We start from the raw sequence: 16,142 nt of genomic DNA on the forward strand, positions 1-16,142 counted from the left end.
TTGAATCGGTCCGTGGAGACTTATTGTATATTTATGTTGAAGCTAAAAATGGAGAGATATTTGTCATTTTTGTCCTAATATTTTCTTCAAGTTCGAGAAAAGCTGTAGTCAAATACTCGGTCCTTTGCGGCTATCACGTGATCCCACTAGACCGTGAAGAAATAAATCAATCCACCATGAAAAATGAGCCGGTCCAGGGATTCCTTATCGGTCTGCACGCCAATTTTTAAAAATTAGTGGAGTGAATTGATTAAATACTAAACGAGTGTATATGTAGTACGTGGGATCTAAATCCGACAACTCAACGTATCAGCCAAATCTTTTTTCCTCATTTATTGGATGGATCCACAATCTATTTGTTCACGTACGTCAAGAAAATCTTCTAAATCTTTCCATGTTTGGAATCTAATTATTCTTTTGTTTAAAACGAACAATCAACTCTGAACAAAAATTCAATTGATGACATGTACAAGTGAATTGGGTTAATAATTAAGGTCTTTCATCTCATCACTTCTTGTCATTTTTTTTTCTTCTCTGGATCTATTTATGCCATTAATTATGTGTCAATTAAGTTGGCTGGAAATGCACAATAAACATAAATTTACTCTCCATTTAATTTTTTTTAAAAAATTGTCCATGTAAATCCAAATAATAGTAAATTTATTTTCAATCCGTAAAAGGAGAATTTCTAATATTTATTAAATTGTATTCTATAAATCCATATTTCCATATATATTTTCATAAAAAGTAAAAGTTAATTTTTTAATAAAAAATCAAATTTCTTATTGCTTGAAATCAAATGCAATTTGATATAATAATATATTTACATTATAAAAAGATATTTTAAAGAAAATATTTTCACTAAAACATTTTAGGTTAAAAAATTTAAACTTGATATTTTAATGAAAACTTTTCATTCCTTCTTGGTTAACTTTGTTTTTCCAAATGCCCCTGAGAAATTAAAATCATCAATATCTCTAAACTTTGTAAATTATTATTACTATTATTATTTCACCCTTCAATCATTAATATCATTCATTAGCATAATAAAAATATTATATGTCACTTCAACTTGTTGTCAAGGTAGATAATGAAGTCAATAGTTAGGCTATAAAACAGCAAGAGTTTAAAGATTTTGAGATACACCTTGACAAATTTGAGATTTGCGGCAGCCATTTTAAAAAAGGGAAAATTTTGGTGTTTATATGGAATTTTACCATATTTTTTTAACGAAAGAGGAAAGGTTTCCTCATTGGATGTATTTTAACACATTCGTCGCCGTGATCATGATCGTAAGGTGGTCGCGGTAAGCGCACCGGCGCAGCACCCGACGCAGCTGTTAAAAAATAAATAAATAAACGGATTAAATTAAAAGGCTCGGGTTTAGTGCGTGCATTGGGTTATAAAACTTAGTTGTTGTCGTTTGATTATTTTAGATATCGACGCACATGAACTTGGCGTCGATCGATGAGGTTAAAATGCGATTCGTGTCATTTTGAATCCGGCGAGAGGAATCGATTTAGGCAATTGCAAGTAAAATATTAAAAATGCATTAAGAAATGTCCATTCATTGATAATTTCTAATTTTGAAAAAAAAGAAGAAATAGTCATTCATTGTTATTTGTTAGGAAGGAGGAGAAATGGGAGGTTGAAAATTGGCGAGACGAATTTAAAGGGATATTGAATGCATATATTTTGGAATGTAGAAATCAAATTATTATATTAATATTATAATCATTATTGTTGACACGTGGTTGTGTGTGGGAGAAAAGAATTAATTTTCTTAAAAAGTACTAATAGTTAAGAAAAAAATAAAATATATTTAATTAATACATAGCATTGCGGTTTTATAAAAGAGGCAAAAAAAAAAAAAATAGTAAGGAGAAAATGTATTACTGGAGCGCTGCTGGGTTGTGGAATTCGACACGGATGGATCCTATAAAACAGCGAGTCCCGGTACTTTCTGCCTCCTCCAACTTTGTCCTCTCCTCTCCTCCCCTCTCCTCTCTTCTCTCTGTACCTTTTTCTATTCAGAGTTGATTTCTCTTGAGGTTTATTTTCTAGAACCAGGAAGCTCGTTCTCGCTCTTGACCTTCTCTGGCACGTATTCAAGGTCTTAGATTGCTGGTGCCTGGTGCTGGGCTTTGGTTCTTCGAGGTAGAAGAACTCATTCTTCTTTCCCCTCTTTGTTCTTCCCTTTCATCGGGATCCTTCTCCGTCTTGTTTCTTTTTACTATTTGCAAATTGGCTTTTTGCTGCATCGAGGCTGAAAAGATTGTATTTTTATTAATACATGGTGGGTTTTGGGGTGCTGGATGCATTGCAGGTGAATAGTAGCCAAGGGGAATAGATGCGAACAGAGTAGATAACAGAGCATGGGCATGAACGTGGATGCTGCGTTTTTGATTCCGGTTAAGCTGACGGACCACGTCCTGATGACCGCCAAGGTGGTCACCGGGAAGCCTAGGCGTCGCCCTGCGGACGCTGCGCCGCGGCTGCGCACGGTGCGCGTCTTCTGCGACGACTACGACGCCACCGACTCGTCGAGCGATGATGTTTACTGCGGCCACCTCCGACGCCGCGTCCGCAGGCACGTGCACGAGATCCGGCTGGAGGCTCGACAGGCCCGCGCTGCGGCTCCGGCAGAGGGCGAGGCAGGAAGGGTCAAGACCTCGAAGGTCGCCGCCGCCGCCCCGAGGAAGAGAAAGGCCGGATCTAAGGTGGTCGGAGGCGGAGATGGAGACGTGCCGAGGTTCCGCGGCGTCCGCCGGCGAGCGTGGGGGAAGTACGCTGCGGAGATACGAGACCCCTGGCGGCGAGTACGGGTGTGGCTCGGCACGTACGAAACCGCCGAGGAGGCAGCCAAGGTGTACGACTCCGCCGCCATCCGACTCCGTGGGGCCGACGCTATTACAAACTTCGCGCGGCCGCCGGAGGTGGGCGCTGCTCATAGTAACACCTCCGAGAGCCTTCCGGCGGCGAAGAAGATGCTATCGGAGAACAACCACTCCTCCGTCTCAAGCGAGTGCGACAACGCCGCCGAGGAGGTTCACAGCATCTACTCGCCGACCTCCGTCCTCTGCCACTCCTCTCCCTCCTCCTCCTCCTCCACCACCAAACAAGCGGAGGATCCACCGGCGAGAACCGTGGGCGGTGCCGCGGGCATCTCTCCTGCGGAACCGGGCGGATTTCTGCTCCCGGACGACAGAGAAACAATGTTCGACGACTTCCTCAGCGTACAAGGGGCTTTGCCGCTCGGGTTCTTTGACGACGACTCGACGCCGATCTACTTCGTACCCGAGGATTTGAGCGACGAGTTCCTCCTCAACTCAGGTGACCTCGACCTCGCCACCACCACCGGAGGAGACGATTTCTTCTCCGATATCGGTGACTTCTTCGCCAACGAGTTCCTCCCCGCCGCCATCTGAACCAGAACCATTTATCGCAGTTTCGTCGCCGGACGCCGATTCGGCGACCAATTTTGGATCGAAAATATCTTCTTGCCTTTTTTATTTATTTGTTTTCTAATTTCGTATTATTATATTTCTTTTAAAATCTCTTCCGGTGTTGGTAACTAGAAAAAGTAATTTCCAGTGAGCGATGAGAAGCATTTTTATTCCGTGATTATTTACGTCTTTATTTGTTTTAGTTGTTAAAATAAATCCTCATTAAAATTTAAAAGCAGTATTGTCGTGCGACATAGCATTGGATTGCATATCCTTGTGTGTACTCTTTTAACGGCTTCTAACACGTGCAGACGCGTCCCAGTTGGATTCATTGTCCGACACGTGGCTTCTGATTAGATTTGTTAAGATATGATGTTCGGTCAACTGTCCAGTTGATAGGCTTCTGCTCTGTTCGTATTTTCGGTTGAAAATCTAATTTTTATTTGATCTGGTTTTGGTTAGAAATAATATACAGAAAAATTAAACTGGTTTGAACTGACCGAAAAGTGGGTGATAAATTAAAATTTGTTTTCTTCTCAGTTTATTCTTTCTGATCGATTCATTCTTCAGTTAATATCATTTACTGATCAATTGATTGATCTTTTCACCTAGATATCAAACTAAATAGCTAGCCTTGATACTTGTTGTTGTCTATTAAATCGTACTCAAATGATTCTTTTGGGAGTAGATAATTAATTTAATTCCCAATTGGATCAAAAATAAGATGGCATCTCACACATATTTCAATCACTAGCTATGTATCATATCTACTTGAGTGGAAGCAGAGGCAAAAAAAAGGAGCAACATATTTCATTCTTTCCTGTATCAAACTTGAAAGAAGAGAAAATGATAAAATCAAACTTTTCCCTTCATGTTGGGAGAGAATCAAAAGAAAGGAGAAAGGAACTCCAAATGACTTTAATTTTTCCCTATTTTTTCTCCTTGTATCAAAGAAGTTAGAAAAACTTTTTAAACCTTCATGCAGGGTTTATAACTCATCTCTTTGATGATAATAAATTTTGTTGAACGTGAGGTGAACTATAAATAAATAAAAAATGGGATGAAAGATATTATGATATTTATGAAAATTCATTCATAAGTGTCCACGAGGAAACAAATTGATGCATGCATAAGAAAAATGAAAAATTGAAGAAAGAACTAACCCAAGTAGGATTGGATCAAGCCAAGCCAAGCCAATGTAGATAATTTGGCTCTAATGTGTAAGACTTTTTACTCTACCCAAACTTATTTGTTTTGTGTTTCCTTAGATGGAAACACACAAACACATGAGCAATAAAAGACACTAGGAGACAGTTTCCCTGTCCCTCATTCCACATTTAATGCCTTTTGGATGAAATGAAGTGAGGAGGCATGCATGAGAATCCTTTCCCTCATTTTCTATGGTTTGACCATATATGTGTGATAATAATAATAATTTTCCTTCCTCTTAATTTCTTTAGGTGAAAAGAATGTTTCGTATGTTTTTGCCCTCTCTTCAGATATAAATTAGGAACCATTTAATTCCCTTATTTTCTCTTCATTTAGTTTTTTTTCTCCATTACAAAAAACCAGGTGTTGTTGCTCACGGAAGCTTAATTTAGACTGCAATCAGATCATCAATCATTATCTTATGACCATGAGTCAATCTGTCAATGGATGATAAGTTTGCTTTCTTTTCTCTTGAATTAGTCTTATGTATTAACGACATCTTTATGATCTACTTAATTTAAGTGGAGGAATTAAACATTCGAGAGAAAACAATTGCCACATAGATAATCAATTCCCAGAGCACGAGGTCAAGTCTAGTTCAGAAGCAAGCAACTTTTGTTAGTCATCATCAACTGGAGGAGGAAGAAGCATGCTTAAGTCTCAGTGTGTGGATCCTTTAATGCTTGGACTTGGAATTTTCTGGTAACAATCGACACTTTTTCTGATAATACTCGGCATCTACTTCATTGCCTTGACACATTGGAGGTCCACTTCCTTGATTGACACTTACCCCACGGATAAGCTGTGGAAGAAGAACAAATTCAAACTCATGATGGCGAAGCAGTCTTCTTAGCAAAAGACAGCTTCTAGTGCTCTTCATTTTCCAGTACTTGCTCATGTGCTAGTAGTTAATCTGTAGCGTTTCATAAATATAATATTCATGGGATCCTCAAACTCTGAAATTAAGCTCTTTTTTTTTGTTTCATGCCACACTTTATCAACTATTAATTAGTATTATATGAATGCTTGGTGAGCATTCTTTTTTGATCTATCTGAATTGCACAGAAGATGCTTCCCCGGGCGTAACTGAGTTGGTAATGATAGATTTGCAACAACATGAATTGCATAGAAGATGTTTGATAAACTGCTGATCTACAATACTGTGGTTGCTTGGGCAGAAGTGATTTGGAAAACATTGGTGGAATTAATGAAGACTGTCCATTGGTTCCCAAAAGAAGAAACCATGGACGGTGAAGGAAGGTGGGCATCACTAATACTATTGCTGAATGCATGCAGCTAAATAATGACAACAGGAACTGGAACAGGGACATGGACAACCTCTGACTCTGCTGACTAATTAAGATATGTTTTCCACAGGAAGCTTCAGCAATAAGGATCACTAGTTTTAGTTGGAACCTTTTGTCGAAGCAGAATTGCTCAGGCTACGATCCCGATCTTTAAATTTATATATGGACCCGCGAATAATTATTTCCTATGGTTTTGTTGTTGTTTTCTTAAGCAACACGCATAGATTTTTTTTTCTTTTTGTCAGATATAGAACAGGATCAAGAAATTTGCAAATCTAGTTTGCTAGGTTTCTGTTTCACCAACCATTCAGAATTAGATTAAGGATTTCTCTTTTTGATATTCAAGGAGATTGAATAAAAAATAAATAGATGGAGATAGTTATGCAAAAAACATTGTTGAAAATTAAGAAGAATATGTCAATGGAAGACGGGAGTGGTTGGAAAAACTCAAGGACCATGAACCTGTCCCTTTATCACTTTGGTCCTCATTGTCCACTTCTTCTGTTTGGGGTTTTTCTGTTAATTTTGTGATCCTTTTTTTGTTAAATTGTTGAATTTTCTGTCATGTATAAAACATGGCCATGAGTTTTTGTGGGCCACAAGATACCTCCATACATACTCTTATGGACTTTGATTCATTATACAATAATTGAGAAAATGTAGCTCAATTAACTGCAGAAAAACGATTGGAAATCTTGCATACGTAGAGTCTAGAATGTGTTTGTTCAATCTGTAATATTAGTCGAGTTTAGCCTTCTTAGAAGTCTTTGAAAAATTATTTCTTCGTAAGGCCATACTTTATAATGGGCCATGCAGCTAAGAAAAACTCTGAGTTTAACCCGTTCAATTCCAAGCTTTTGAACTTGCCTAAATTCTTGAAGGCTTTCCAATTAAACTTTTATCTTCATAGAGTGGAGAGCACAAATCCTTCAGTTGATTTGGATGTCTATAGAACAGATTACTTATTAGCTGAATGCTCATTTGGAATGAACTCTCTTCCCTTCGAGACAATTGAAATCTGATCGTTGTCTTCTATTTCTTATCTTGGGCGTCCAGCTCGAGATAACAAACAAGACAAGGCTCCCAGGGAGGGTCTGATTGGTAAAGTGGCACGTAGACTTAGACTGGATTTTGCGCGAGTTCAGTCTCACCCTGTCTCACACTAAAGAAACATGAGGTTAGAATCACAACCTTCTTAGTAATAATGTATATTATTTGGTTACCTGAAAGCATATCGGCGATAACATTCTAATAAGTAGAACAATCACTGCAAAGAAACAGCTATTGTGAAGTACTAAAATCCAAAAAAAAAAAATAGTAGGTAATAAGCTGGGTAATGAGATTCGCTAAGCGGAAGCTGGTTCCATTTCAGAATACGGCTGGAAGTGAAGGCGGCCCCATGAGGATCCTGAGATATTCACAAATATTTCTGTCATTTTAAGGAAGGAGAGAACTTATCAAACAATTGGAAAAAAAAGTAGCATTGTAGGCATTATAATTTTTACTCATGATCACGCAACCATGAAATCAGTAATTCATTTCACAACCAAAAAAACGTAATCCAATTGTCTCTCGATCGTGTGATATGAACTGAATAAGAGAAGTTGACAAACAAGTACAATGAGAAAAAGGTTGCACGCAGTCATTCAGACTCTAAAACGTGCAGACGTAATATCACGATCATCTCCAAAAATTGGGCAGGGAAAAGGAAATCAAAATGAAAGAAAGAAAGAAAGATTTACAAACATTATTCAAGGATAATCCTATTCTACCTATCCCCTAGCGGACAGAACATCAAGATGCTTCAATCGGTTCCCCTTTGAAGATTTATCCAAAAGCATAAAATCACTTTCATTTCTCCTCCTGTAGAATGCCTGATCTTGTGTCAGCGCTGTTCCACCGTTAAAAGCAACTCGATTGAGCTGCAGAAAAGCAAGCATACTTGCAGCAAATATAGCTGCATTCCCTAAAATGCCTTGAAAACCCACCAATCTGATTGATCTTTTAGCTGCAGTAAAGCTTGATAAGAACACCTGCACAAACATGCTGGGCTGCTTCTCCTCATGACCTTCCAAATTCTTGCCTGACTGGCACCCTGTAATTTCATTTTCATAAAGGGTCTCTGGTCTGACAAAACTACCCACATCATGCACATCACCAACAAATGCCAGAGCATCTTCAATGACTTTATACTTCTTTCCACGATGATCAGCTAATCTCTTTGCAAGGACAACACGGCTTTGTTTTAATCGTGCAATAGCAACAACTCGTTCAGCACGCTGTTGTGCTTGTACAGTCTGAGTAAATGTGGACCAGGTTAGCCAAAGCACAGCATATGTAATACATTGTGAAATACTATAAAATCAAGTGAAAATGCTAGAATGACCAATGGCCAAAATTCCTGCACGTTTTTTTTTTTCAATAACTGATAGGAGGGTCATATCTTTAATTATGCAACTTATTATAAGAAACATTAACCAATTATTTTGTATAATGACAAGCAATTGAAACGTCATTCAATTTTCAAGTTGATGAAGACAATGTATCAAATATTAATTAGTATGGGCACAAAGAACAAGAGAAATGAGAATTCCAATTTTTTTTTGAGAGAAACTTTTCACAACAACACTCCGCACAACATAGTCAGAATAGAAAACTATGAAGCTTCATGATCATTAGAATAAAACAGTAAGTGCGGGAAAGCTGATGATTTATCATAACATTGAAAACAAAGGTTAACTTTGACTCAAGAGCTATTACATTGATTAACTACGAACCTTGAGAAAGGCCTCATGATCATTAGACAACAATCAATGTAAAGCAAACAATTTTGGCATAAGGGATAATGAAATCCATTTTGATGTTTAAGATACAAAAAGGCAGGGCAAGAAAAGAGAGCCATATATAATGAAAACTACTTAGTACTACGAATCACAGTACTTACATCTTGAAATAAAGCAAGTTACAATAAACTTCTGAAAAGCTATGCACATACCAGAAATGACATGAAATCGGTCTGCTTATCATCTAATTTAAAAACGCAATGCGTGCTTTACAGCTAGCTAGAATCATATAGTTCAATGAACAGTATCAACTAGCATTAACAAATATCCCAAACGTTAAAGTGATTTCCTTGACTTTTTCTTTTTCTTTTCTTTTCCCTTTTCCTTTATTCATAATATGAGTGAAATTTACTCCAGATATTGTTCCAAAGGAGCCTTCATTATTGAGAAACCTCAATGGTTACGAAGAATTGCAAAGTCTAAATGATTTGAGGGGGTTAAATTAAAATTGATAAGACAAAGACAACAAAATTGAAAGGGAATCAATTAAAAATAAACAACGAACCAATATCCGATAGGCATCCAACTATTGAATTCGACATTCAACATTATAATTACGAATTGCTCTAATGAGAAATCGTGCTGTGAGCAGTATACTGTCGAAACTCTCTTGGATCTACCAAATAAATGAGACTATAATGAAAACTTATAAGCATCAAACTTCAATCAATTAATAAAAACCATATTACGATCGCAACAAACTGAAATGCATCTCCTTCGGTTCCAGCATGAATACGAATTAAAACGACAAAGAAGAAAGGCGAAAACAAGAAAACTCAACATCCGAAAGTAGCAGAACTGACATGAAAGAACTCAAGCTGGTCCTCGAGGTTCTCCAGGGCAGAGCGGATGGCGTTGAGGCTCCTGGCCTCCGCCATCGCCCCGCCTTCGTCCTCAACTTCCACCCCAAATTCCTTGACATAGATGAACCCGCCCTTCCCATCTCCCTCATCATCAACCTCCGAAGCTACCAGCGGCGGCTGGTCCCTCCCTCCGCGGGAGTCCTTAACCAAGCGGAGGAAGTGAGCGCGCGAGATAGTGTGGATGGCGTCGCTGATCTTGTCATGGAGGTCCCAGATCCGCTCCAGAACTGCCTCCACCTCCTCCATCTCCATCTCCCATCTCATGGAAAAGAAGAATACGAAGACCGCTCGGGTTAGGGTTCGAACCCCTTCCTCGAACGCGAAACACAGCTATGTGGCCGACTCCGAAGAGGCAAAGCGAGGGAAATGGATAAAAAAATAGTAGTTAATAAATGAAAATGTACACGTGGTAAGACCACTCTAATGAGAAGACCAAACAAAGTTTAATCGCCTGTATTAACAAAACAGAAAACACCATTAGAGGCGGATCCCATGGTTTACAGATAGACCAACGTTGCTAGACAAACATTTTTGTGAAGAAAGCGTTGTTTCCCGTTTTAATAGAGACAGGTGATTTGGCCCCTCGACGCATTTTACCCCCGAAGCGTTCCACGTCTGTGTTCTCGAATCGTCGCCAGCTTCAGTTCGTCACGCCCTCACAAGTGCTATAAATGGTGGAAACCGAGTCAGACTTCCGTGACTCATCGTCATTCAATTCCGAGTCGGTTACATATCCAAGTGCGATGGATGGGGAAGAAGGAAAGAATCTCATGCCATCTGTCGATCGATGTCTCTTCCTTCCATGAACGATGGCAGAGCCATCCTCCTCGACTTCTCCTTCTCGCCGATTATCCTCCTCCGACGCCGACATGAGCTTCGCTGAGCGCGCCGTCTCCGCTGCCGGCGCTGCCGTCGTCTCCGCCATCGTCGTCAACCCCCTTGACGTCGCTAAGGTGATGCCTCTGATCCATTCGGGCATTCCCTCTTTCCCTTCGAATCCTGAATTCAAAAAAGAGGCCGGCTTTCCTTGTCTATCTATTTTCTCTTCATATATTTTTTAGGGCTTCCTTGCTCCGGAAAATAAGGTTTATGTCTGGGTTACGCTGAGTTGGATACGAGATTAAGAAAATGAATCCCCGATTTCGTTGCCGTTTTCATTTTTGATGCAACACTGGTGGATCCTAAATCATATGGTACTATGGCGAAAGAAAGAGTTTTGCTTCTGCAATACGATTTTTTTTTTAAATAAAGAAGGATTGTGTATCTATCGACCAGAATTTTTTTCTTGAAAGAACATCTTGGTCAACAATGGATTCCCACTGTAGATTTAACAGAGTAAGAGTTGTAAAATCTGTATTGTTTGTAGAATTGAGTACGGGCAGCATATTAGTACTTTTTGTTGAACAAAAACAAATGTTTTTCCAATTTGGCTGTTTTAAACACAAATGCTACCGATTAGACTTGTTTGTTTTGTCTCATTCCCAGTTCTACTAACGGAATTTTTTTTTTAAAAAAAAACTTCTCTTCCTGTATACTTATGCATAGGAAAGTGTCGTCAACTTGTCCGTGGTCTAATATTATGCTAGATGGGTGTATTTTAAGATGCTTGTTTCTAAACCCGTTTTATGAAAATTTTAGTAGCATACAACAACAACCAAGCCTTAGCCCACTAGGTGAGGTCGGTTATATGGATCCTTCTACGCCATTCGACTCTATCCCCTACTATATTATTATCTATATTTAAATAAATATTATACTGTTGCTAACTAAGTGTTTTTTGATCTTTCTTGTTTTATTTGCATATTTATTATAGTTTCATATCGCCTAATTAAAACATTTATTGGTTGTCTAAGTACATATCCATAGCATTTTAAATGTGTCTCTCAGAGTTTTCCCTCAATAGATGCAATCTCGACTTTCTCTCTAATATTTTTATTTCTTATTTTGTCCATTCTTGTATGTCCGCATTTCCATCTTAACATCTTCATCTCTACAACTCTCAACTTCTTTCCATGTGCTCGAGTCATAATCCAACATTTAGCTTCATATAACATAGCAGGTTTAATTGTTGTTTTGTAAAACTTCCCTTTAAGTCTTAGAGGTACATTATGATTACAAAGAACATTTGACGCTCTTCTCCATTTTAAATATCCTATTTGTATCCTAAGATATCTCTCTCAATTCCTCTATCTTTTTACAAAAATGATCCTAAATACTTAAAACTCTAAGTTATAATAATCGTCATCTCCTATCTTAACAATTGTCTTATTACATCTAATATTACTAAATTTAAATTTCATATATTTTGTTTTTACTCAATTAAGTCTAAAACCTTTCACTTCTAGCGTTTCACATCAAGATTCAAGTTTAACATTTACTCCTTCATGTGTCTTTATTCTACTCTGCTAATTTTAGTAGCATCTAACAAAAAATTTTCCAAACCCTGATGTTTTTTGTGCAGACAAGGTTGCAAGCACAAGCAGCTGGAGTGCCATACCATCAGGTTACATTATGACACAGCACCTAGGTGCCTTGCTTATAGGATTCTTCATTTGTATTTGTATATATATATATTTTTTGTTGTTGTTGTTTCCAGTTTATCTGAATATTCTCAAGCCACTGAGAAAATTCTGTGAAATATTAACTTACTGAATATAAAGGACTGCACTATATTTTTTATCCTGTGAAAAATAACAAAACCATAAACATTGTCTCTATTTACAACTTGCATCTTTTGTACTAAAATTTTATCTATGAGATGTGAGCCATGTTGCACTAAGCTTATTATGGAGAGGATCAAGCAAGCAGTTGTAGAAGTTCTGAGAAATTGTCATATAGATGCAAGCAAAGAGTTTGTCTCTATTGAATTTTTGGCAAGAGTTTGCCTCAGCGACTTGTACGCTGCCACTTGGATCAAAAGGAGCAAAAGTGTATTGCATCATCAACTAAATTTTCATGCGTTTGGTGTAAGATGTTAACTAGAGATGCAGCCTTACACAAAGCTCAATCAAGGGAATGATGATTAGCAATGTCATATACTTGGGAATTTCTTGTTTATGAATGCAAAGGTCCATTTGAGTCCCTGGTTTTTATTTGGAGAGTTGAGAGCAATACAATACTTTCTTTTTGTCATTAAAGTAGATAACTCTTGAAGTCATTGGAATTTTCATTAAATGCATTTGTTAGGAAGTTGAAAGTGATGAAGGCACAAATTCTGAATGCTCAATGAAGAAGAATAACCAACCATTATGTTTTCAGATCCCTATCAAATATGTCATCCAAGAAATGAATTGAAGAATTTCAACTTTGAAAGTAATATTGCATTTCTCTGTTAGGGTAGTTTTGGATATAGTAGATGTTTTTGGGTCTCTGTAGTTGGCACACGCATCCTCCTGAATGCCTTCTTGAATAAAGTAGATAAGATAAATTTTGTCTGAATTCACTTTAAGTTCAGCTGGAGCCAGGCATAAATATCCAGTTTTGTCGGTTATAATGGCTTTGTAACTAAGCTTATGCAATATACACCAATGTGAATACTGCTCGTGCTCTAAGTCTATATTTATCTTTTCTGAAAAGTTGTTTTTTTGTGGGTGACAACAAACTTTGGCCCTTCCCTCCTTACCATATTTGTCGATGGGTTCAGGTGAGCATCCAATATAAACCCACTTTTATTTTTTAGAGTCAACCCCAACAGGAGATATTCTGCTCTGATCAAATCGCTATTCTGAAAATGCTCAATGGGAAAACAATGATGCTTAAACCATGCTGCATTCATTTTCTGTGTTTTATGTGGATTACTGATTCTGATACAGTGGCAATTTGAACTTTGAAGGTTTGCACGGATATCTGTTGTTACCCTTCTTATATATATGGTGGAAGATATGGTTCAGGTTGTTCTCCCGATTGTTCCAGGTACAGGGGAACATTTGACGTGTTCTACAAGGTGATTAAGCAGGTGAGGAATGTGTCTAAGATCAAGTCACACTATTTTTTTCTAAAATTGTCATGTCTTCTTTATTTTTTCTTGGTAACTTATTAATTTTCAATTGGTTGCCAATTTACTCCTAGTTATGAGATAAAATTTTTGCAGGAAGGATATGCTAGATTGTGGAGGGGTACTAATGCAAGTCTTGTGTTGGCTGTTCCAACTGTAAGTTTCAATGATAGTTCATAATCTCTTCTTGGCTTTGCTTGTCCTGTTCAACAATACTTTTGCTTCAGATGTGTGTTAGCTTTTGTCAGTGTCAGTCAGAAAAACAACAATATGTCTGTGCTGGAAGCCTGGAATTTCATAAACCGCAATTTTTGTCATGATTACAAAGTATCAGTGTGATAGTGTTTTTGTTCATTGCTTGAAATTTTTGGTGTTATCCATTATTCAAGAATGGATTCTATTGCAAAAACTAATATTCTGGATTTTACAAAATATCAGTATAATTTCTGCTATCCAAGGAGTGTAGGCCCAACCGTGCTAAATATAAAATGATAAAAAGGAAAAAAAAAATGCATTAAATCATTGTCTTCCTACTCAAATATCAGAGTGATCAAGATGTGCTATATGTGTCACTTCTAGAAGAGATTAACCTGAGTGTTGTCATTTGATATTCAATTTTAAATTTAACGTGCAGTTTACTCAACTTTGGTTTCCATTCACTTATGAATCTTTCTTATGTTTGATTGCTTCTCAACTCCATGCCCAATATCAGGTAAGTTGCAATTTGATGTACATATCTTTTCTAAATAACATTTTCAATTTCAATCCAAGTATAAATGAGAAAAGCATGGGGATTGCGTTAGGCCCTGACAGTTGGTATCATATTTGGTCGGCATTATTCTAATTTATTTAAAACATGGGGTATTACTAGCAATATAACCTAACATCTTTCATAGAATTAACTAATGGAACAAAAGAATATAGCCAATAAATTTGTGGCACAGTGTATAATAAATGACCTTCTATTGTTCATTTCCTTCACTTATCATCTCTGCATATCCCCCTCTTTTATGACTAAATATTCTTTTTTTTTTTGCACAATTTTTGTGATGTAACAACTGTGTATTCAGAAGAGTATTGTTTTGCTTTTATAAATTTTTATTTTTATCTATAGTTGCACTGCTTGCTTTTATCAATTCATAATGTCTTGCTAACAGGTGGGAATCTATCTGCCTTGCTATGACATTTTCCGTAATTGGATGGAAAATTTCACTTCCCTACGTGAACCTGAGCTAACACCGTATGTTCCTTTGCTTGCTGGCTCAGCTGCGCGAACATTGGCATGCCTTGCTTGCTCTCCTGTTGAGCTGGCAAGAACACGTATGCAGGTTTCTTGCTTTTGAATATGCTACATATGGTGAAATGTTTCTTTTTCTTGGAAATTTCAACTTGCAAATATCACCTTTTCTTTATACTTGTGGCACGACATTTTTTACATGTTTGGGTTTTCTATTAGGTACCTGTCAGTCCTTTTTGTTTATTTTTATTTATTTAGTATTAAAAAAATCTTTCGAAATTTTATCCAGTATCTATGCTGCCAATCTTTTGTATGCAATATGTGCAAGTATATAACATGCATGCAATGGTCTACCACGCAATAAATTTTGATCTGATTAGTAGGACATTCAAATATACTGGTAATCTGTTGGTTCCCTTGGTATGAAAAGCCACTGTTTCGTCATCCTCACTGATCCAACCATAACAAGGCTGGCGTTGAGTTGGTGCATTGGAGGTTTCACCAACTTCTTCTTCATCCCAACTTGGTTTTATTGCTGGTATAAAATTACATGATATTCAGGAGGATTATATTTGACCATATAATCATATTTGCCACTGGGTTGCCCCAAAGTATCCCAAACATCCGCAGGCGCAGATTGACTTTCCTGACGATTAACTGCTAGAATATGTTCCTTTCCAATCCACTCTATTAGCATCTGATCATATTCATCTAGTGGAAAATCAAATTCCTCATTACCACTTGGTTTTTCTGGAGGACATAAATTTTCAATAATAGTGTTCCACTCTGATGACCCAATAGATAGTCGACTTGTTGAGGCATTATGATTATCAACAGAACTTGATCCAAACCCAGATACTCCTTCGTCTTGTGTCCGGAATTTGGCAATTTCCGGAACCTGCATCAAAGGTGGAGTAGCAATCTTTGTGAAAATAGTTTGGGCAAATCAGCCTCGACTTTGAATTAGGACAGGTTCAAATGTTAGATTGAAAACCAGAATTTTTATTTCTCCTCGGTAATCACTATCAATAACACCTGCTCCAATATGAATACCCTTTTTCAATGCAACACCAGATCTCGGTGCAATTCTTCCCGTAGTATCCTTCTAGAATAGCCATAGCTAATCCTGTGCCAAGCAGGTCTTCATCTCCTGCACCAATTTCAGCATTAGAAATTATATGGAGATCGTGCAATTCTTCCGTAGTCAGCCGTGTGCAAGATCTACACAGGAAGAATTGCACCA

The 16,142-nt window shown here is 37.6% G+C and overlaps 3 protein-coding genes across 4 annotated transcripts; 2 read left to right on the forward strand and 1 right to left on the reverse strand.

Moving 5' to 3' along the window:
* The first annotated feature begins 2,061 nt into the window (after positions 1–2,061).
* LOC141840509 (ethylene-responsive transcription factor CRF5-like) lies at positions 2,062–3,681 on the forward strand. Its single transcript, XM_074728519.1, has 2 exons — positions 2,062–2,157; positions 2,327–3,681. The coding sequence occupies exon 2, from the start codon at positions 2,376–2,378 to the stop codon at positions 3,426–3,428; it is 1,053 nt and encodes a 350-aa protein (XP_074584620.1). The 5' UTR covers positions 2,062–2,157; positions 2,327–2,375; the 3' UTR covers positions 3,429–3,681.
* Positions 3,682–6,874: 3,193 nt separating this feature from the next.
* LOC141840675 (plastid division protein PDV1-like) lies at positions 6,875–10,003 on the reverse strand. 2 transcript variants are annotated; one of them, XR_012602754.1, is made up of 4 exons: positions 9,609–10,003; positions 7,735–8,259; positions 7,186–7,370; positions 6,875–7,124 (listed from the first exon to the last, which is right to left on the reverse strand). XR_012602754.1 is itself a non-coding variant. In XM_074728726.1 (2 exons), exons 1-2 carry the CDS (start codon positions 9,930–9,932, stop codon positions 7,735–7,737), a joined length of 849 nt encoding a protein of 282 aa, XP_074584827.1. In that variant the 5' UTR covers positions 9,933–10,003; the 3' UTR covers positions 7,428–7,734. The 2 variants fall into 2 exon arrangements, 1 of the variants encoding a protein (XP_074584827.1); XM_074728726.1 differs by lacking the exons at positions 6,875–7,124; positions 7,186–7,370 and having other exon boundaries at positions 7,428–8,259.
* A 374-nt stretch (positions 10,004–10,377) lies between these two features.
* Positions 10,378–14,990, forward strand: LOC141842313 (mitochondrial carrier protein MTM1-like; the record flags this gene model as incomplete). The annotated part of the gene is given in 5 exon segments (XM_074730521.1): positions 10,378–10,621; positions 12,130–12,171; positions 13,501–13,623; positions 13,759–13,818; positions 14,820–14,990. Coding segments are annotated over 5 exon segments (540 nt in total), but the record flags the coding sequence as incomplete, so codon positions are not given.
* Positions 14,991–16,142: the final 1,152 nt, after the last annotated feature.

The sequence above is a fragment of the Curcuma longa genome, chromosome 11 (assembly GCF_044706935.1).
Source record: "Curcuma longa cultivar G26 ecotype Majalengka, Jawa Barat chromosome 11, ITB_CL_G26_1.1, whole genome shotgun sequence".
NCBI classification, from domain to species: domain Eukaryota; kingdom Viridiplantae; phylum Streptophyta; class Magnoliopsida; order Zingiberales; family Zingiberaceae; genus Curcuma; species Curcuma longa.

Coding starts and splice junctions, on each gene's coding strand:
- LOC141840509 (XM_074728519.1), top strand. CDS start 2,376: ATGGGCATGAACGTGGATGCTGCGTTTTTGATTCCGGTTAAGCTGACG.
- LOC141840675 (XM_074728726.1), bottom strand. CDS start 9,932: ATGAGATGGGAGATGGAGATGGAGGAGGTGGAGGCAGTTCTGGAGCGG. Junction 8,260..9,608: donor ACCAGCTTGAGTTCTTTCAT/GTCAGTTCTGCT, acceptor ACATTTACTCAG/ACTGTACAAGCACAACAGCG.